Raw genomic sequence first — 23,367 nt, 5'->3', positions numbered from 1 at the left:
TAATTTTTATTGATTTGCTGTGCTTTATTTTTTAAATCAAGAATGATTCAAAATGTTAAAAAAAACCATATAAACCATCCAATCTATTGTCATCATGGTCGTGTAACTGGGAATAATGAAGACTGAGAATAGACAGAATTTCAAGTTCGATGCATTTCTGTCAATTCCCTTAGGTTTTAGTAAACATTACTCATGAGTTTATAGGAATCATCACTTTCTTTGCCATGTTGAGCGAGTGGTTAGATAAATATGATGACAGATGCTATATCATGTATATTGCACAAATTATTCAGCAAATTAAATTCTTATAATTGACAATGAGCTCTGCACAATTATGATCACTAAGACACTTGATGAACGTTAATAGTGCACAGATACAGACTATCCCCTCTATCTGGTTATTGATGTCATAAAGGCTTGCATAATTGATGTTTTTTTCCAGTGAAAGACGTAACTCAAAAGTGGTCTATAGAAATTGTACTGTGATCACCTTTCTGTAATTTTATTTTTTTTGTGAGGAAAAGACCACTTGTGTTTATTTCACATTTAGTTTAATTATTTTTTCTAGCAATGGATCGATGCTCAACTATTTCATGGTACTCGGATGGAATTCTGGATAGGATTACAACGTGTAAATAAAACATGGACGTGGATTGATAATACAACATACGATGCCAATTCTACGTATGTATATACTGTCATAGATTTATGACAAGTTTTCTAGTCTTTTTAGTGTCCTAAACTTCAAAGATCTTTAAAAAGGGAAGTTAACATGCAGTCATTGAAGAATTATGGTTAACCATTTATGATTTTCCTACAATATCATTCTGTTTTATTCTTTCTTAAATGAACCACTTTAAATCTTCAACAAAATACAAATTTTTATTGGGTTGAATGCAAACTTCGGAAAAACTACAAAATCAAATGCCCATGTTAGTTTTCCTCAATCAGACAAATTTTGTACCCCAAAAAAAATGAATCCACAGTATACATGTAATTGGTAACAATGGCTCAAAGATTCAGCTTTGAATAAATGTCTATGCATGTATTGGTTCTAAAATTTCTTTTAACATAAATATCATCATAGAAGAGTGCTGATGAATATCAAAGGGACATCCAAACCAAGTTGAAATACAAACTGACCATGTCATGGCATCTATGTCATGACAAAAAAACAAAAATGACAAAAATACAAACAAGGTTAAAAGTATACAAAACACAACAATGAAAAATTAGATTTAGCAACACGAATGCCTCCTGAAATCAGAAAGGGTAATAAGATTCTGCTGCATACAATGTACATGGCACCGGCATATCATTCCTAATCACATATCATGGGACTTACTTACAGCTCTTCTATAATAGCATGCAAATCAAACCTTTGTTCATCTTGCTTGCTATGTTTGTTTGGATTTTTGTTAACAACTGGTACGTAGTCTATTTCAGTCTGTTTACTACATACAGGAATTTGATAGGACAATAAAAATTATTTACATTTCATGTCAATTTCTATTGTCCAATCAATTCCCAGTATATATAAACTAGACTGAAACTCTGCCTACCAATTATTTGCAAACATCAGAACAAACATAGCAAGCAACTTGATCAAAGTTTTGTTTTGCATGCTTTAATAGAAGAGCTGTAAAAGAAAATTTCAGTACACAATCATTTTGTTCATTTATTGTATTTATAATTTTAGGAAATGGTCGAGGAACAAGGTTGGTGTAGCCAATGATGCATGACACAGATTTATTGTATTTATTATTTTAGGAAATGGTTGAGGAACAAGGTTGGTGTAGCCAATGATGCACGACACAGATGTGCTACAATGTACTCCTATAGACCTTATACTGGACAGGTACATCAGAATGACTGTAACCGAGGAAACGGAATCATTTGTGTCAAGTCAAGAGGTAAAAACTGTTTCATTTTGAAATCAAATTTCTGATAAAGAACATCCATTTGTATTAGATCTTATAAATGGATAAACTTTACCATGCTAATTACACAATAAAAAAAAAAATGTGGTATGATTTCTAATGAGGCAACTCTTAAAAAGATATCAAAAGACACAGAAACGTACAACTAAAGGTCACCATAAAGCCTTAACAATGGGAAAATATTCCTACAGACCCTGTACTGGACAGATACAACAGAATGACTGTAATCGAGGGAACGGACTCATTTGTGTCAAGTCAAGAGGTAAAACAGTTTCATTAAATGGTGGTACATAAGACTACAGGGAGATAACTCTGTAAAAATCAGCTGAACGATTTAATTACGTTCTATTGTTAAGGAAATATTAAGCTTCTCAATAAAAACTTATGTTGCCTAACTGTTATATGTCCAATGATCTTTGCCGATAAAGTGTATGTGGTTTCAATTTTTTTATATTTTTGTCAAACTTTTTTTTGTTTGTAAAAAAGCAAACGGCTGGCACTGTCATTTTTCAGAGGGAGGAGTTTGAACAGCCAGCATGAACGGTTGTCGTATCTAGGTCAAATATGTCAATTTCGGAATGCAAGACTTTACAGTCATAATAAATGAATTAGCAACATCATGTGCACCATTTAAGAGTTTGAAAGTGTTTCAAAGTTATGGAAATATATTAAGTGCATGATAATTTGATAAAATTCATTATTCTGAACAAGTCAAGATACCCATGTGCAAACAAATTTTATTGGATTTAGAGCATGGGTTTGTTCACAAAGAGAAAGAAGCACGTCATATTAGAATTATAAATAAAGTTTGTCTATAGATGAACTGCTAAGCCTCAGGAATATTTATTTTTAATTTTAAAAAAATCCTGCAAATGAGGGGGAGAAAACAGATGTTTTTTTTTTTTTATTAATTTCCTTTTTTTACTTTTGATTTTAACAATTTTAAGAAATAACTTGTTTTGGTGGGGAAAAAAACTTAATGAATTTATAGATATAAGAAGATGTGGTATGAGTACCAATGAGACAACTCTCCATCCAAGTTACAATTTGTAAAAGTAAACCATTAAAGGTCAAAGTACAGTCTTCAAAAAGGAGCCTTGGCTCACACCAAACAGCAGGCTATAAAGGACCCGAAAAATACTAGTGTAAAACCATTCAAACGGGAAAACCAACATTCTAATCTATATAAAAAACAAGAAGGGAGAAACACTTATGAACCACATCAACAAATGACATCTATTGAACATCAGGTTCCTATTATATTATTTTGTAGATTCATTTGAACTATGCAACAGAGATGATGGCTGGATATTAATAGAACAAAAATGTGTTAAACTATTTGAGGACAAATCAGCATGGCTTGATGCTAACCGGACATGTACAAAAAATAATGCCAATTTATATCGTATGATAAACGGAAGAGAGGTTTGGGCATTAGGAGAAGTTGTTGGTTGTAGAACTGATGATAACCAAATGTGGATTGATATATCTGATGTGGTAAGATGGATTGACATACTGTAAATTCAGAAAATAATGCATGCATTTATTTTAATGCAATTTTGTCATTTTAAAGTAAAATGGGATTTTAAATTTTGCGACTATGAGAAAAACGATGCATTACGTTTGCGCGCATTACCATTACATTTGCGCGCAAAAATCATTACGTTTGCGTGCAGCTTTTGATTACAATTGCGCGCATTTTTTTGACAGGTAAACTCAGGTAAATACAGGTAATAACACTTATTTATTTATAATTTGTTCAATTATTAATAAGTATAAGTACTCAATCCTGTTAGCCATAGTCCCCTGCTCACCAACGATGAGATGGAAGTGGGATTTCGAGCAAGATAAGTCCGTTTTATTATGCACAAGCACTATACATCCTAGAAATATATACATATGAAAATGTTAAAATGTTAAAACATAGCTGTTATCTTTAATAAAGTTAAAAGTATTGATAAATTCATTACTTTAAATGTCGGTACGTGCCGAAACTCCATGTTTGTACCTTGGTGTAACTTCACAAACTAATTTGAATTATTTACTAATTTTAAAAACGAACACTATAAGTTGAAACACTTTTCATCCTGAAATATTCACAATGAACAATATATGATTTGACTTAGGAAAGGTTTTCAAAATTAATAATTGATAGTCAGATTTATTATGAAAATAAAAATAATATATAGTCAATTACAATTTGATTTAATTTTTATTTATATTTTTACCTGAGTTTACCTGTAAAATGAGTGCGCGCAAATGTAATCAAAAGCTGCGCGCAAACGTAAAACATTTTAATCCCCAAATGCGCGCAAACGTAGTGTGCCCAGAAAAATCCTGTTTAATTCATATAAAAAATTTCAAAATGAGAGTCTAAGTTATTGCGTTTATAACCCTGTCACATTTTTCACAATAATAAAACCTCGCAATAATTTCATTTTTGAATTTACAGTAATTTGAAATTTATAAACTTGTTTCTCATTTAAGTTGCATAATTCATGACCGATTAATAAATAAATCTATATGCTGATTCTATTTTAGTAGTCTCAGTGTTTTTAAAAAATCTTTTATCAAACCCATTTTCTATGATTTAATATGGATTCAAAACTAAATTGGTGGAACTGTATATTAAAACGGATACATCTACAACAACAAAAAAATAAATAAAAAAAAATGGAAATTTTTATCTGGATCATAAATAAATGTCGGTTAAAGAAGGTGCAATTTGCGTACCCTTTTGTTATGTGACAACAGGAGAGGTTTCTCAAATATTTAAAATTTTGGTAGCATGTCCTTGAATAATTTATCTTGTATTTTTTTCATCGTTTAAGGATTGCAATCATAAATGTACGCCACAATTGGCCATAATGAATTATTTCTTTATTTGTGTTAATTTGTAGCCCTACCCTGGTCAGTGGCGGTATAGTAATAACATGACAGTAAGGTACCAGCCATGGGCGTCGTCTGCCAGAAAAATATTGTAAGTTCATCAATTAATGGTATATTAAAAATTTTAAACTCATTATAGATCAGTTAGTTTTTGAGAATAAAAATAATAAAATTGTGAGCTGAGATAAGCTGTGGATTCAGTTAATTTAGTGGATACCAATTTTTGTCTACGCAGAGAAAAAGGTTTTCTGTGGAAACTTTATTTCATGAATTTGCCAAAATTTCCATATACAGTACAGGTAGGGACTTATTTTTATGGATGCCTTAATCCGTCTAGATGTCAGACTGGTCGGACAGTTGTCCCAGTTAGTCCGGCGGCTTTGTAAAAAATTGTGCACATCCTGTTACAAGCATGAAATTTGGAATAGACCTTCCTCAACTATTACTCTTTTATTTCAGATAGGGAGGCATTTGAAAAAAATGTCTCACTTCCGGTAAAATCCAAAATGGCGGACGTTATACTTAAATCAGCCCAATATCGAAGACTAGCGTGTAAAAATGTTCTATTATCATGCTACTATCATAATATTTGGTACAGACCTTTGTGTTTTACTACTTTTGGATAAATAAAATAGACTAGATGTCTTCAGAAACCCCACTTCCGGTTAAAATCCAATATGGCGGACATTGTACTTAAATAAGCTTATTTTTTAGGGAGGGTAATTGAAATGTGTTTTAACGTATTGCTGCTATAATTACATTGTGTATGAACCTTTCTTTGGTGCTTCTGATGGAGACAATGTATAAGACATATGTCTTAAAAACCCTTACTTCCGGAAGTATCCAAAATGGCGGACAGAGAAATATCAATTTTTTATTCAAATTTTCAACTTTCTTCAAAATGTAAAGAAAATGATTTTATTTTGTGCTGGTCATTAAACTTTTGGCTTTAAGTTATCCCCAAAACCACTTATTCTAGCATGTTGTAAATGCTAAGATATAAAGTTGACACTTCCGGTAAAAATATGACGTAAATTTTAAAGATGAGTCCTCAATCTATTTCTTCGATGTAGAGTTTTGGATAGATTGATTTAAACAAAGTAAAATCACTATAGTACTAAAAAATATTTAAAACTACTTCTATTTGGCCAAGAATACATGCTTATTCACAATCACCACCACATGCACACAAGGCAGTGCACGGGAGACCCGATTTTACACATTAAAAATAACCGCGGCATCCTTTCTTACATCCATAATGTACAAGCTTCTGAAAAAATGATGAGGTCTCAGAAAGAGTTTTTTTTTAAAGGGACCCTCTTTTTCCCTTCGCAATCCATTAGTGACAAGACTATGTAGCATAAGAGTCAATCCAAAGCTCGTCTCACTAAACACCTGCATTAGTATATTATACGTTTTACATGCTTGAAAAGACTAGAACAAGTCGTGGGAATAGCCTCACTTAAAATGAGATTTCCCTTTTGTGCAAAAATTGACTTTCTTGGTTCGTTAATCATGTTAGATCTGATAAGTTTGTACAGTACAACCCCGGTGATTTAGGCTGATCAATCATCATTCTTTATGTTAAAGTCACATCTTTAAATACCATTAATGTCTCCCACGCAGTCTTTTTTTTTCCTTTTCAAGCAAAGAGAGAACAGTATCACAACCCGTCATAAGGTATTGGTCAGAAATAAAAGTGTGTGATCACTCATTGCCTAGTGCATTTGAAAGGCCATTGATAGATATTAATCCAAAGATTTTTGCCTCCCCAAATACAATCAATAGTTCGTCTGCCCCTTTGTTACGGAATAGCGAAATACTGGTAGTTTTAAAGCTGCTAAAAGAAGCAAGGGCAACATTTAGGGGAAAGGTAATACACAGACGAACCCAGGATTAAAAACATCCTCAAAGATGGAAAAGTTTTCTGAGAGATGACGACAGTAAGAAAGAACTTTTAAGTTTTCATTCACAGGAGCTTGCTCAATACAATTTTGAGTACAAGGTAGTTGAAGCAACAAATGCTCAGGATGTTTAGTGTTATCCACCACTTGATGATGTTTCAAGTTTAGCACCATGTTTACACGAAGAGACTGACACTAGAATCAAGATAGATGTGTCTGATGCAGTGAAACATAGACTTAACTGAGTCATGACTCAAACAGTCGATACTGATGTCATTGCTGTTTCGCTATTCCGTGACATAGGGCAGACAAACTTTGGTTTGCATTTAGAAGGGGAAAAGTATAAGATATATATCAATCAATGACCTTTCAAATGCACTAGGCATTAAAAGATAACACGTTCGCTGGAAAAGGAACTGCGTTGGTGACATTAATGGAGTTTGAAGATGTGACTATAGCATTTAGAATGATGATTGACCAGCCAACATCACCATATGGATTTGATGTTTAATGTCATTGAAAACGATACGTGGTTTTGTTGGAAGATAAAAAAAAAAAGAAACAGATTAGGTTAACAAGGCAAGAAAATATGTGTTTTTGCAGAATTTATTAAGATGTGAGAAACAATACCACAGTCTTTGTAAATGTTGGAAATCAGCTCTCCGATTGTGAATTGCGGCCTACTGAGTATGCTGATTGGGTATTATGTCCTTACCTAAATAAAATACCTTGAAATTGAAATACGAGTGGATGAAGTCTTGGATGCGTATGGTAGTTATAGCAACAAATGGTCAGGATATTCTATCTTATCCACCACGTAATGTATTTCAAGTTCAGCACCAAGTTCACATTTAGAGGCAGACACTAAAATCATGGTGCATGTGTCTGATGCAGTGAAACACGCACTTAAACGAGTCATGATTCGAACAGTCGTTAATGATGATGTTGTCAATACTCTTTCGCTATTCCGTGACATAGGGGTAGACGTTGTGTTTGGGAGGGCAAAAGACTTTGGATTAATATCTATGAATGGCCTTTCAAATGCACTAGGCAATGAGTGATCTGGGTGATCTGAAACACTTATTGTTATCCATGTCTTTAACTGTTGTGATATGGTTCTCTCTTTGCTTGAAAGGGGGGAAAAGACTATGAGGGAGACATTGGTTGCATTTGAAGATGTGACTTTAACAAAAAGAATGATGATTAATCAGACTAAATCACCGGGGTTTTACTGTAAGATAACACAAACTTAGCAGATGGGTATAACATGGTTAACGAAGCAAGAAAATAACTATTTGCGCAACAGGGACGGCTTTTCGAGGCTATTCCCTCAACTTGGTCTAGTCTTTTCCAGCATGTAAATAATGCAATATACTTAGGCAGGTGTTTAGGGAGACGAGCTTGGGATTGGCTCTTATGCTACCCACTCCAGGCGGGGACAAAGAGGATAACTTTTGAAAAACTCTTTTTGAGGCCTCATCATTTTGTCAAAAGCTTATACATTGTGGATGTAAGAAAGGATTCCGCGGTCATTTTTAATGTGGAAAATCGGGTATCCCATGCACTGCGATGTGTGCATGTCTTGGTGACTGTGAATAAACATGTATTCTTGGCCAAATAGTAATAATTTTAAATAATTTTTAGTACTATAGTGATTTTATTTTGTTTTAATCAATCTATCCAAAACTCTAAATCGAAGAAATAGATTGAGGACTCATCTTTGAAATTTACGTCATATTTTTAACCGGAAGTGTCAACTTTATATCTAAATATTTACAACATGCTAGAATAAGTGGTTTTGAGGATAACTTTAAGCCAAAAGTTTAATGACCAGCACAAAATAAAATCATTTCTTTACATATTGAAAAAAAAGAAAACTTGAATAAAAAATTGATATTTCTCTGTCCGCCATTTTGGATATACCCGGAAGAAAGGGTTTTTAAGACATATGTCTTATGCATTGTATCCATCAGAAACACCAAAGAAAGGTTCATACACAATGTAATGATAGTAGCAATACGTTAAAACACATTTCAGTTACCCTCCCTAAAAAAATAAGCTTATTTAAGTACAATGTAAGCCATATTGGATTTTAACCGAAAGTGGGGTTTCTGAAGACATCTAATCTATTTAATTTATCCAAAAGAGGTAAAAAACAAAGGTCTGTACCAAATATTATGATAGTAGCATGATAATAACACATTTTTACACGCTAGCCTTCGATATTGGGCTGATTTAAGTATGACGTCCGCCATTTTGGATTTTACCGGAAGTGAGACATTTTTTTCAAATGCCTCCCTACCTGAAATAAAAGAGTAATAGTTGAGGAAGGTCTATGCCAAATTTCATGCTTGTAACAGGATGTGCACAATTCGTCTGAAATATGCTTGTAGCCGCCGGACTAAGTGTAATAAACACCTGCTGTGCAATATACAAGTGGAAGGTCGTAAATCAATCTGTACCAGCTTGATTAGAATTAAATTTTACCTGTACAGATATATTAGTATTTATGGAGGATAGATAAATGTAAAATATTGTTTTGTATTCAAAGAGAAAGAATTAAAATTAAAATTAAATATAAGAAATAAAATTAAAATTAAATATAAGAATAAAAATTAAAATTAAATATAATTTTTTTTTTTTTTATAATTTGAAAATGAAATAAAGACGATTTTTAACAATATATTGTGTTGCCAATTATTTCAATAGTTTTGTGCCAATAAACTATTTTGTATTTGTATTTGTAAACCGTAAATATTTCATCTAATTCAAAATAATAAGCCTAATAACAACCAAGACTGTTTTCAATAGAAGTTAAATCAAATTGTTGAGACTTCAATCCCGTAAATCATACGAGTTTTCGTTGATGGTTATATTATTTCCCGCTTTTAACGTCCTGTTCCTTTATATGTTATTATAAGAAACTCAATTTTAAGTATAAGGCCAACATATCGTATTTATGAAATATATATAGGCATTGTGAATTAAGTTATTTTCCTTTTGATACAACTTTCCCCGTCGGAGCCTCTACATCTATTCACACCTGTCAATCATTTCTCGCAAGTGAAACATTTTGGTTAGACAGATCACTCGTGCTTTCTATTTTGACATATTTCCCGTTAATCTCTTTGAAAGTCAAACAATTGGTTTCCTTTAATGCAATATTTATTTTGCCGAGATCATATTTCGATTCCTATTTTTTTTATTTTATTTAAAATTGTTGACACTCGAGATAATATGCCTTTCTATTTTCATGTCTAAAATATTTTATGAAAATCGCCGGTGTTATAAATATATTTTACAAATTGTATCAAATCGATACACGAAATTCAAAGTTTAACCTTATACACTGTAAATATACCTGACGCCAGACGCGTCCGGACGCGTTCAAAATTTGTACACCGAATGTTCAATATTTTAACGTCATATGTTAATGCTTAGAGACGTGTTCAAAGTTTTAACGTTTGTGTTAAAACTACTAACATGTGTGTTCAGACACAGTGAACACCAGTGTTCAAATTCTGATGTAAAAAAAGAAGACAGTCGTTTGTCCGATTTTCTATCCTTCTAATTGGCAAATTCAAAAAGAAATTCTTTAAAATATATGAATGTATACGCAGGATGATGATCTGTGAATTTTTTACTAATATTTTAGTAATTGGGAAATATTAAACTTCCAAGCTGGCATATACAGGATATATGTATAGTTTATGAACTTATTTTATTATTATTACTAGTTTTACTTACAAGTGACAAAATAGTGCATATCAATTAGGCCTGTTATGATAATATCGTAATCAAAATATGTCGATGTTTATCTTATTTCATGATCCGTTCAGTTTATTAACATTACATGTTCAATCAGTGTTCAAATCGCTCGAAATTTTGAACACCTCGCGTTTAAAAAAAATATACCAGGGTACCAAATACCGGAAACAGATATCGGCTGGTGATTTAGGCGGTTTAACGAAGAATGGATACACATAAGGAAGAGAACTGGAGAAGGGACTTCTATCCCACATGAACATGAAAGAAGTGAGTAACAAATTAGGATAATCTCCATAGGTAGTTCGATGGCTTCCTTGTTATTTTCTCATGTCAGATATATATTTGTCAAATATTCATAACTGTTATATCCAAATATTCAACAAAATAAAAGACGAATTAAAGAACAGGATTTAGATTAAACGTTCATAACAAATGATTTCCTAAACTGATGAATAACCAGTCTGTGATCGTCTGTCAGTTATACAGAATAAATGATGCCGGATTGTTGCCAAGTTATCCACGTATATTAGCTGAAGATCGCTGAACACTAAGTGTTAAGAACTCTAACATCAAGTGTTCAAAGATGAAACACAAAGGCATTAAAAACTGAACACTGCACATTAAATTGATGAACACTAAGTGTTAAATAACTCTAACATCAAGTGTTCAAAAGTGAAACACAAAGGCATTAAAAACTGAACACCACACATTCAATTGATGAACACTAGTGTAAACATTTGGAACACCATTTCAGTTGACTTAGAAAATGCATTCGTTTTTTTTTATTTGCAGGAATCGTTAGATTGAAATGTTTGAATTAGGAACCGGTAGCCAATAATCCCATGAAGGTCATTTCTGCATGCTATAAAGTGTTGGAAAAAAAAAGATATAAAAAAGGTATGACAATACATGTTTATTAATAGCTTATGTGGGTGTATCATTTCTATATCTGTATACCTTAGGTCAAGAAATCGACTTTTGTAATTTATAATGTCAAAACTTGCATTTCAGTGCCATAGAATATCAATTTGTACTCTAGACGTAGTATATATCGAAATTAAAGCATAACAATCATTGCATAATTTGATGTTTTATAAAAAAACAAACTCTCTTATATTTATTTTAAATTTTATTTTGCAGAATATATAGGCTCATAGACATTACTTGTTGTGGATGACTTTGACATTTGGAAGTTGATAACAACACATAAAATGCCACTTAGTTGATAGCTTTAAGTGAAGATGCACTGAAAAGTGGAGCGTTCATTGTATATGATCGTACAAGAACTCTTGGAATTTGCAAACTTTTAAACTTTCATTGTGACAAATATCTATATCATAAACTATCTACTTATCACTTTGACATGCTTTTTCGGTTAGGATACACATGATGTAGCAACTATCTTTTCATGTAGGGGTAAATACTTATTTGTGATGTGAAGTCAATTTAAAAACATTATGTATGTGATTTCACTGACTGTTACTTGTGATATCATAAGGTATTCTTGTGTACTTTTTTTTTTACATGTCTTACATATATGCTCATTTGATTATATAAAGAATTACTTGTTAAAATATGTTTTATTGTTATATTTTGCCTGATTCAATATAGTTTTTATAACAGTTTAATTAAGTTTAGTATTTAGCCTACATCCTTTAGCTTTGATAGACATTGGAAAATGTCCATCATGCCCTTGAAGTATATCTGCTTTAAAACTTATCTGTTTGAAAATTTTTCTGTTGATTTAATTCATAAGGGGTCATAAATAAATGCACTTTTAAATAAGTCCACTTCTAACTGAAAAAAAAATACAATGTATCCATTTCCTTTTTAGAACTCAAACAACGACTTCAAATTAATTTCAATTGTCTCAAGACTTCCCCAATCCCTTACAATCATTCAACCTTAAGGATAAAGTTTGGTACGTTATGTACTTGAATAATATATTTTCAGAACAAAAGGAGGAACCTGTGTGTTTGCAAATCCACGTCAGAATTTCTACTGGGATGTAGAATTGTGTACAGAAGAAAAGAAATTTGTGTGTTCTAAAGATACAGGTAAATACAAAATAGTTGTTTTAACAAATCATTCTTATAAGTCAGTATATGTGTGTAAAAATAGGTGTTTGCTGCTTCTAATTGCTTTACATGCAGCATTTAGGTGAAAAAGCAAAGACTGGATTGGATGGCTCAGACTCGGAATATTGTGTCCTGGTAAGGTGACATGGCAAGCTTCATTTGGTCCAGTACAAAATTGAGTTAATATTCATATAACATCTGACTCTATGTCATCTGAAAAATCAGGAAATATTTCTAGATTAGACATGTTAGATAATTTGTCAAATGTCTTCTTTTGGGATTCTTTTTTTTTTTTTTTAACTAGTTCTGGAATTGGGGAAAAGAATCAGAAATCAAACAGTTAAAGTGATTGTAAAGAGAAAAAAATCTGTTAAAGCTTGAAAGATTTTCTAATAGTCAAAATTCTTTTTATGCCCCACCTACGATAGTAGAGGGGCATTATGTTTTCTGGTCTGTGCGTCCGTTCGTCCGTCTGTCTGTCTGTCCGTTCATTCGTCTGTCTGTCCGTTTGTTCGTCCGTTTGTTTGTCCGTCTGTCCTGCTTCAGGTTAAAGTTTTTGGTCAAGGTAGTTTTGATGAAGTTGAAGTCCAATCAACTTGAAACTTAGTACACATGTTCCTTATGATATGATCTTCTAATTTTAAAGCCAAATTAGACTTTTGACCCCAATTTCACGGTCCACTGAACATAGAAAATGAAAGTGCATGTTTCAGGTTAAAGTTTTTGGTCAAGGTAGTTTTTGATGAAGTTGAAGTCCAATCAACTTGAAACTTAGTACACTTGTTGCTTATGATATGATCTTTCTAATTTTAAAGCCAAATTAGACTTTTTACCCCAATTTCACCGTCCACTGAACATAGAAAATGAAAGTGGGAGTTTCAGGTTAAAGTTTTTGGTCAAGGTAGTTTATGATGAAGCTGAAGTCCAATCAACTTGAAACTTAGTAAACTTGTTGCTTATGATATGATCTTTTTAATTTTAAAGCCAAATTAGACTTTTGACCCCAATTTCACGGTCCACTAAACATAGAAAATGAAAGTGGGAGTTTCAGGTTAAAGTTTTTGGTCAAGGTAGTTTTTGATAAAATTGAAGTTCAATCAACTTGAAACTTAGTACATATGTTCCCTATAGTATAATCTTTCTAATTTTAATGCCAAATTAGATTATTACCCAATTTCACGGTCCATGGAACATGGTAAGGGATAGTGCGAGTGGGGCATCCGTGTACTTTGGACACATTCTTGTTCTTGGTATGTTGATATTGTACTTTTCATTGAAACATATTTTTTATCTACTTTTGAAGACACAAAAACCCTAACAAAGAGCAGTTAACTACCGAAGCCAATGGGTTTTCAAAACAGTGAAAAAATTGAAACATAGATTTTGATCTACACAGAAATGTCAATGATTTTAGTTTAATACTAATTTCATATTTTATTTTTTAGGTACCTGTCCCCAAGGTTGGGCTCAGTTTAAAAATGAATGTTTCCAGTTAGTCAGTATCTCCTCATTAAAAGACAGCTGGTTTGGTGCCAAAACTTACTGTGAAAATCAGAATACAAAATTATTGACAATACTCAGGTAAATATCAGAGGGATGTCATGTTTTTTGGGTGTTAGATTTAGGGGTTTGGAAATGGGAGTACTGTGGATTCATCATGATTCTTTGGGTACCAATTTTCGTGGATTTCAATGTACCAGGTGAACCACGAATTCATATGTTCAATGAATTACAAATTTTATAGAAACTTTAGATTTGAATGCAGAGATTAGCAAAACCACGAATTCAAATATCCATGAAAATGCAAGTCTTCCTCAATCAACGAAAATTGATAGCCAGGAAAATAAATGAGTCCACAGTATAAGGGATATATATTTGGTAAAACAAATTGGGATCTAGGAAAAAGTTTGAAATGTGAAAAACTTTGCACAAAATTGTGGCATTTTGGGAATGAACACCCTCAAATATAGTTACTTAAATTTACTTCCTTTGATCATGTATAACATTATAATATAAACTCTAGCATTAATGTAATATTTCTTAGATAAAATGATTGTGATGCATGAAACTCAAAATTGATGTAGTAAAATATTTAGCGTTAAATTGGTGATGCGTCTTGGAAGAACAAATTTTTTGGTTTGGTAAAAAAAATATTATTGATTAATTTAAATTAATAATGTAAATTTTTAAAAAAGAATCAAACAGGTTACACTTTTTGCTCATTTTAACATGGGTACACATTAATTTTATTGATATTTTACCCTGAGCATTTCAAAGAGAGGTGTAAAATATGGTCAAATATAATGTCTAGCAAAGTAAATATAAAAAAGAAGATGTCGTATGATTGCCAATGAGACAACTGTCCACAAGAGATCAAAATGACACAGACATTATTAACTATAGGTCACCGTACGGCCTTCAACAATGAACAAAGCCCATACCGCATAGTCAGTTATAATAGGCCCGAAATGACAAAGTAAAACAATTCAAACGATAAAACTAACAGCCTTATTTATATAAAAAAAAATGAATAAATGAACAAAAAACATATATGTAACACATAAACAAATGACAACCACTGAATTACAGGCTCCTGACTTGGGACAGACACAGACATAAATAATGTGGTGGGGTAAAACATGTTAGCAGGATTCCCCGCCCCCCCCCCCCCTCTAAACTGGGACAGTGGTATAACAGTACAACATAAGAACGAACTATAAAAATCTGTTGAAAAAAACTTAACTCATCAGATGGACAAAAATACAAGTGGACGTGGCCAGGTACTTGTACATCCTGACAACAAAAAGACACTAGGAACAGATCTGAGAGCAGCTAGTTCAAAGCCACTAACAACTAATAAAAAAAAATCATGCATCTAAGACTTAAGATACATGTATATGACGATTTTAATATAACAATATATAAATTATAAAATTTGATGCATAAACCAGGTAAAATATATATACTTTATTAGGATAAAAATGAAAATAATGAGACGAAATCAGCAAGTGTGCATGTGTCAACCATATTTTGTGCTGTTCATAACACGGTTCTGTTAAAAAAAGCCAAATAAGGATAGCATACTAAAAATCTGGTTTTCTATTTGTTTTATCCAAAGGTGTTTTGTTTATGAAACTAAGGAGAAAAGGAGTATCAGTGCCTAAGAAATTATGAAATTACATTTTTTTATGATCTGCATTTTAATTTATTATATGTTTACTTTTAGTTCAGATGAAGAAGGATTTGTGCAGAGTATGATGGTCAGTCAACAAGTTCAGCGTGCATGGCTGGGATTTTCTGGTAAACACATAATTTACCTACTGTAATGCGACTGTCATACAAGTGAGAGGTTTAGCTAGCTATAAAACCAGGTTCAATCCACCATTTTCTACATTAGAAAATGCCTGTACCAAGTCAGGATTATGACAGTTGTTATCCATTTGTTTGATGTGTTTGGACTTTTGATTTTGCCTTTTGATTTTGGATTTTCCTTTTTGAATTTTCCTCTGAGTTCAGTATTTTTGTGTTTTTACTTTTTACATATAATAAAAAGTTTTAATCACAGAATAGATTCTTCTTACGTTGGACAATCATATATTTCTATGCAGCATATATCATATGTTGTGTGCACAAGATGCCTGTTACAAAATCATTATTGCTTATTATTTAGTTTTTTTTTTATTGTGAATAGTAAATATTTATAATCATTGTGATCATAGAAATATAAATATTTTTACAAGTATGCACTTATTTGAAAATAGTGTTCACTTGGGTATATGTTTAAGGAATGAAAGATTGTCTACAGCTTGTAGAGAAAGAACTAAAGCAAAAGGAAAAAAAATATTTAATATTCTACTTAGATGCAAGAAAAGTTAACCAAATATGCATTTCACAGCCATAAACATGCAAAATATTAAAAATCATTGTATCAGAAAAGAGACATGTACTGCATTAAAACATTTATAGAAAATGATTAAATAAATCATTTAGAAATATTTTTTTGACACATGTTGTACTCCTTTTCTTACTTTAAATATATTTTATAATTATAATTGATTTCCATATTTTTCAGATTCAGCAGCTAAACCTGATATTCTATCTTGGATTGATGGATCTTTGGTTTCTGCAGGGAATTATACTCACTGGGATTTAAATTACCCTAAACTTACAAAAAATAGAACAGATTGTGGAATATTTCAAGCTGGTAAATTCATAACAAATATAATATGTCATGACTATTTTGCTTATGCATTAAAACATCAAGTTTTACAGTTCTTGAATGAGTTTTAAAGAATTCTAGATTATTTTTCCTTTTTAGCTCACCTGGCCCAAAGTTTAGATTAATCTGTAAACAGCAATAATGTTCAGCTAAGTAAGATCTACAAAAAAGTTAGCATGACCAAAATGGTCAGTTGAACCCTTAAGGAGTTATTGCCCTTTATAGTCCGGCGGCTACAAGCATATTTCAGACGAATTGTGCACATCCTGTTACAAGCATGAAATTTGGCATAGACCTTCCTCAACTATTACTCTTTTATTTCAGATAGGGAGGCATTTGAAAAAATTGTCTCACTTCCGGTAAAATCCAAAATGGCGGACGTCATACTTAAATCAGCCCAATATCGAAGGCTAGCGTGTAAACATGTGTTATTATCATGCTTCTATCATAATATTTGGTACAGACCTTTGTTTTTACTACTTTTGGATAAATTAAATAGATAAGATGTCTTCAGAAACCCCACTTCCGGTTAAAATCCAATATGGCGGACATTGTACTTAAATAAGCTTATTTTTTAGGGAGGGTAACTGAAATGTGTTTTAACCTATTGCTACTATCATTACATTGTGTATGAACCTTTCTTTGGTGTTTCTGATGGATACAATGCATAAGACATATGTCTTAAAAACCCTTTCTTCCGGTAATATCCAAAATGGCGGACAGAGAAATATCAATTTTTTATTCAAATTTTCATTTTTTTCAAAATGTAAAGATGATTTTATTTTGAGCTGGTCATTAAACTTTTGGCTTCAAATTATCCTCAAAACTACTTATTCTAGCATGTTGTAAATGCTAAGATATAAAGTTGACACTTCCGGTAAAAATATGACGTAAATTTCAAAGATGAGTCATCAATCTATTTCTTCGATGTAGAGTTTTGGATAGATTGATTAAAACAAAATAAAATCACTATAGTACTAAAAATTATTTAAAATTATTACTATTTGGCCAAGAATACCTATTTATTCACAGTCACCATGACATGCACACATCGCAGTGCACGGGGTACCCGATTTTCCACATTAAAAATAACCGCGGTATCCTTTCTTACATCCACAATGTATAAGCTTTTGACAAAATGATGAGGCCTCAAAAAGAGTTTTTCAAAAGTTATCCTCTTTGTCCCCGCCTGGAGTGGGTAGCATAAGAGCCAATCCCAAGCTCGTCTCCCTAAACACCTACCTAAGTATATTGCATGATTTACATGCTAGAAAAGACTAGACCAAGTTGAGGGAATAGCCTCAAAAAGCCGTCCCTGTTGCGCAAATAGTTATTTTCTTGCTTCGTTAACCATGTTATACCCATCTGTTAAGTTTGTGCGATCTTACAGTAAAAACCCGGTGATTTAGTCTGATTAATCATCATTCTTTTTGTTAAAGTCACATCTTCAAATGCAATCAATGTCTCCCACATAGTTTTTTTCCCTCTTTCAAGCAAAATGAGAATCATATCACAACAGGTAAAGACATGGATAACAATAAGTGTTTCAGATCACTCAGATCACTCATTGCCTAGTGCATTTGAAAGGCCATTGATAGATATTAATCCAAAGTCTGTTGCCCTGCCAAACACAATCCATAGTTCGTCTACCGCTATGTCACGGAATAGCGAAACAGTAGTGACAGCATCATCATTAACGACTGTTGGAATCATGACTCGTTTAAGTGCGTGTTTCATTGCATCAGACACATGCACCATGATTTTAGTGTCTGCCTCTAAATGTGAACTTGGTGCTGAACTTGAAATACATTACTGGTGGATAAGATAGAATATCCTGACCATTTGTTGCTATAACTACCATACGCATCCATGACGAATATCCTGACCATTTGTTGCTATAACTACCATACGCATCCAAGACTTCATCCACTCGTATTTCAGTTTCAAGGTATTTTATTTAGGTAAGGACATAATACCCAATCAGCATACTCAGTAGGCCGCAATTCACAATCGGAGAGCTGATTTCCAACATTTACAAAGACTGTGGTATTGTTTCTCACATCCATAAATTGGTCAATCATCATTTTAAATGCTATAGTCACATCTTCAAACTCCATTAATGTCACCAATGCAGTGCCTTCTCCAGCAAACGTGTTATCTTTTAATGCCTAGTGCATTTGAAAGGTCATTGATTGATATATATCTTATACTTTTCCCCTTCCAAATGCAAACCAAAGTCTGTCTGCCCCTATGTCACGGAATAGCGAAACAGCAATGACATCAGTATCGACTGTTTGAGTCATGACTCATTTAAGTCTATGTTTCACTGCATCAGACACATCTATCTTGATTCTAGTGTTAGTCTCTCCGTGTAAACATGGGGCTAAACTTGAAACATCATCAAGTGGTGGATAACACTGAACATCCTGAGCATTTGTTGCTTCAACTACCTTGTACTCAAAATTGTATTGAGCAAGCTCCTATGAATGAAAACTTAAAAGTTCTTTTTTACTGTCGCCATTTCCAGGAAACTTTCCCAATTTTGAGGATGTTTTTAATCCTGGGTTCGTCTGTGTATTCCCTTTCTCCTAAATGTTGCCCTTGCTTCTTTTAGCAGCTTTCAATCTACCAGTATTGTCTATGTTCACATCAAACACTACATCCACTGTTGTTACAGTTTCAAGGTGTTTCCTACCGAGTATGATGATTGGATATTATGTCCTTACCTTAATAAAATACATTGAGACTGTAACAAGAGTGGAATAAGTCTTTAATGAGTATGGTAGTTGTAGCCACAAATGCTCAGGATATTCTATCTTATTCACCACGTGATGTATTTTAAGTGTAGCACCATGTTCACATAAAGAGACTGACTTTTAAATCATGGTGCATGTGTCTGATGCAGTGAAACACGCACTTAAACGAGTCATGATTAACAGTCACTGATGATGCTGTCAATACTATTTCGCTATTCCGTGACATAGGGGCAGACGAACTATGGATTGTATTTGGGGAGGCAAAAATCATTGGATTAATATCTATCAATGGCCTTTCAAATGCACTAGGCAATGAGTGATCACACACTTTTATTTCTGACCCATACCTTATAATGGGTTGTGATACTGTTCTCTCTTTGCTTGAAAAAGGAAAAAAAAGACTGCGTTGGAGACATTGATGGTATTTGAAGATGTGATTTTAACATAAAGAATGATGATTAATCAGCCTAAATCACCGGGGTTGTACTGTACAAAATTATCAGATCTAACATGATTAACGAAGCAAGAAAGTCAATTTTTGCACAAAAGGGAAAACTCATTTTAAGTGAGGCTTTTCCCACGACTTGTTCTAGTCTTTTCAAGCATGTAAAACGTGTAATATACTAATGCAGGTGTTTAGTGAGACGATCTTTGGATTGACTCTTATGCTACCTACTAGTCTTGTCACTAATGGATTGTGAAGGAACAAAAAGGGGTCCTTTTAAAAAAACTCTTTCTGAGACCTCATCATTTTTTCAGAAGCTTGTACATTATGGATGTAAGAAAGGATGCCGCGGTTATTTTTAATGTGGAAAATCGGGTACCCCGTGCACTGCCTTGTGTGCATGTGGTGGTTACTGTGAATAAGCATGTATTCTTGGCCAAATAGTAGTAATTTTAAATAATTTTTAGTACTATAGTGATTTTATTTTGTTTGAATCAATCTATCAAAAACTCTACATCGAAGAAATAGATTGAGGACTCATCTTTGAAATTTACGTCATATTTTTACCGGAAGTGTCAACTTTATATCTTAGCATTTACAACATGCTAGAATAAGTGGTTTTGGGTATAACTTCAAGCCAAAAGTTTAATGACCAGCACAAAATAAATTCATTTTCTTTATATTTTGGAAAAAGTTGAAAATTTGAATTAAAATATGATATTTCTCTATCCGCCATTTTGGATACTTCCGGAAGTAAGGGTTTTTAAGACATAAGTCTTATACTTGTCTCCATCAGAAGCACCAAAGAAAGGTTCATACACAATGTAATTATAGTAGCAATACATTGAAACACATTTTAATTACCCTCCCTAAAAAATAAGCTTATTTAAGTACAATGTCCGCCATATTGGATTTTAACCGGAAGTGGGGTTTCTAAAGACATCTAATCTATTCAATTTATCCAAAAGTAGTAAAACACAAAGGTCTGTACCAAATATTATGATAGTAGCATGATTATAGGACATTTTTACACGCTAGCCTTCGATATTGGGCTGATTTAAGTATGACGTCCGCCATTTTGGATTTTACCGGAAGTGAGACATTTTTTTCAAATGCCTCCCTATCTGAAATAAAAGAATAATAGTTGAGGAAGGTCTATGCCAAATTTCATGCTTGTAACAGGTTGTGCACAATTTTTCACAAAGCCGCCGGACTATTATTGTCAATTTTTAACAATTTTCAATTAATTTGGTAAATTTTTTGAAATTTTTACAAAATATTTTCCTCTGTAACTAAACGGCCAAGTTTATTATAGATAGAGGAAAATGTAAGTAGCAAGAATGTTCAGTAAAGTAAGATCTACAAACACATCACCATCAACAAAACACAATTTTGTCCTGAATCCATCTGTGTCCTATGTTTAATATGCACATAGACCAAGGTGAGCGACACAGGCTCTTAAGAACCTCTAGTTTCAATTTCTGATACAATGTATGTAAAAAATCATTCATATATTGTTGTTTCTTCAATTAATCAACTATAAGGATAAAAGGTGTATTATTATGCAGACTTGAGACAGGCATTTTGTTTAAAAAATGTCTGATCATTGATGCTTGTATTAAAAATATTAACAGGCCATATAAAGTACCGAGTTGAAGAGCATTGAGGATAAAAAATATTTACAATAGTACCTCCTGTTTAAAATCTATCAGCTTTTTCATACAGCAATATGTCTTGAAAGACAGAGAAAACGCTACTTTTGATTTATTATGTGTAGGGTTCTTATTTTTGGGATATCATGGGTATAAGTGCATAACAAATTTAAAGCATTAAACGAAACCCAAATTTTTGTTCTGCCTGTATGCAGAATGTGTTACAACTATTAAATTAGGTATTTATAAAATACATTTTTGTCAAGCCTTCGAATTTTGTTGAAAAAGCGAGACATAGTGATCCAACATTCTGTCTTCAGCCTTATTAACAACAAAACAATTTATGAGAAACACACATTTCAGAGTGTTTGTCTGTCATTCCAAATTATTAGTTGACATTCCAGAGTTTTGATTGACCTTCAGGAGTACTTGTTAATGTTCATATAAATGATCTGTTTTCTTGTTTTCTAGGACGAATAGCAAGTGCTTGGTCCAATGGATATTGTTTTACATCATTGCCATTTATTTGTAAGGCAACAATTACGACTGATGTAGTGCAGAAGACCACTCCAAGACGTAAGAAATTTTATACTTTTTAACCTTCCATTCTTAAACCACCAAAAAAATGTTTTTGCTATCATTTCTATAGATATAAGAAGATGTGGTATATTAGTGCCAATGAGACAACTCTCCATCCAAGTCATAATTTGTAAAAGTAAATCATTATAGGTCAATGTTCAGTCTCCAACGCGGAGTTTTTGCTCACACCAAACTGCAAGCTATTAAGGTCATGTTTATAGTTTCAAATTTTAAAGAACATTCTATGCAAATGTTTGCTTACTTTTGGAAATTTTTTGTCTGTAACATAGTTGCTGAATTGTAATAAAAAAAATTTCATTTGAATTATAGTTTATTTTGAAATGAAAAACAAACATTTTACTGTTGTAATTTATAAACAAACTGGTACCCTAATCAAGTTAAGAATGCCTTTGTATTTCTTCCTCCAGCTGATGTCCACTGTGATCCAGGCTGGGTATTATATAATGGACAATGTTATTACTTTGGTGCATCACAGAACTCTAGTGGATACAGTTGGGATGATGCACAGCGATTCTGTTATGCAGCAAATGGTGATCTTACCACCATCTCAAATGCAAATGAACAGGCATTTATTAATAGTAAGTGCAAAAAAACTACAATTACTGGTCCAATGCAAATTGATTTATTGAAGGAATGATTTATTTCAAGAACTCTTGTTTTTATGACTGAAAATGATAGTCTTAATTGCATTTTGTTTACATTTTCTGTCTATCTGTCTGCATATGAAGATCATGGTTTGTCGCTCAACTATATTAAAGTTTCTCAGATTTTGAATAGCTTTACTTATTACATGATTTATCTAGAAGTTGGCAACTATAGGTCACTCTATGACCTAAACAACTTTAAGAAAAAACAATAATGCATAAGAATCTGTTAAAGGCCCCAACATGACAAAAGTAAAATACTTCAACTAGAACTAGAACTAAAAGCTTGATTAATGTTAAAAAAAGTTAACAAACAACAAATATAATATACAGTAACAGATGAAAATCTCCAAAATACAGGCCGTACCCATACCACCGTTATTTTGGCATCAATGGTGCTCCATACATTTGGAGATCATTATAATGCCATTTAATTCGTAGTGTATGCAGGTTTCCTCAATCTGACACTATT

The 23,367-nt window shown here is 32.5% G+C and overlaps 1 protein-coding gene and 1 long non-coding RNA gene across 5 annotated transcripts in view; both read left to right on the top strand.

The window, feature by feature from the left end:
• The window catches only part of LOC139486007 (uncharacterized), a 189,958-nt gene that overhangs the window by 14,465 nt on the left and 152,126 nt on the right, over window positions 1-23,367 (top strand). For all 4 annotated transcript variants that reach the window (XM_071270688.1, XM_071270689.1, XM_071270687.1 and 1 more), the window contains exons 3-12: window positions 569-684; window positions 1,771-1,913; window positions 3,214-3,437; window positions 4,841-4,920; window positions 12,455-12,558; window positions 14,025-14,160; window positions 15,806-15,879; window positions 16,652-16,783; window positions 22,123-22,227; window positions 22,659-22,829. In XM_071270688.1, the coding sequence (XP_071126789.1) occupies window positions 569-684; window positions 1,771-1,913; window positions 3,214-3,437; window positions 4,841-4,920; window positions 12,455-12,558; window positions 14,025-14,160; window positions 15,806-15,879; window positions 16,652-16,783; window positions 22,123-22,227; window positions 22,659-22,829 (1,285 nt within the window). The remainder of the gene's footprint in view (window positions 1-568; window positions 685-1,770; window positions 1,914-3,213; window positions 3,438-4,840; window positions 4,921-12,454; window positions 12,559-14,024; window positions 14,161-15,805; window positions 15,880-16,651; window positions 16,784-22,122; window positions 22,228-22,658; window positions 22,830-23,367) is intronic.
• LOC139486022 (uncharacterized) lies at window positions 10,644-12,118 on the top strand. Its single transcript, XR_011655455.1, has 3 exons — window positions 10,644-10,768; window positions 11,294-11,398; window positions 11,642-12,118. It is a non-coding gene; the product is annotated as an uncharacterized lncRNA (long non-coding RNA).

Source organism: Mytilus edulis, chromosome 8 (genome assembly GCF_963676685.1).
Source record: "Mytilus edulis chromosome 8, xbMytEdul2.2, whole genome shotgun sequence".
Classification (NCBI taxonomy): domain Eukaryota; kingdom Metazoa; phylum Mollusca; class Bivalvia; order Mytilida; family Mytilidae; genus Mytilus; species Mytilus edulis.
Note: the sequence above shows the minus strand (reverse complement) of the source record. Positions and strands in the feature narration are given on the sequence as shown.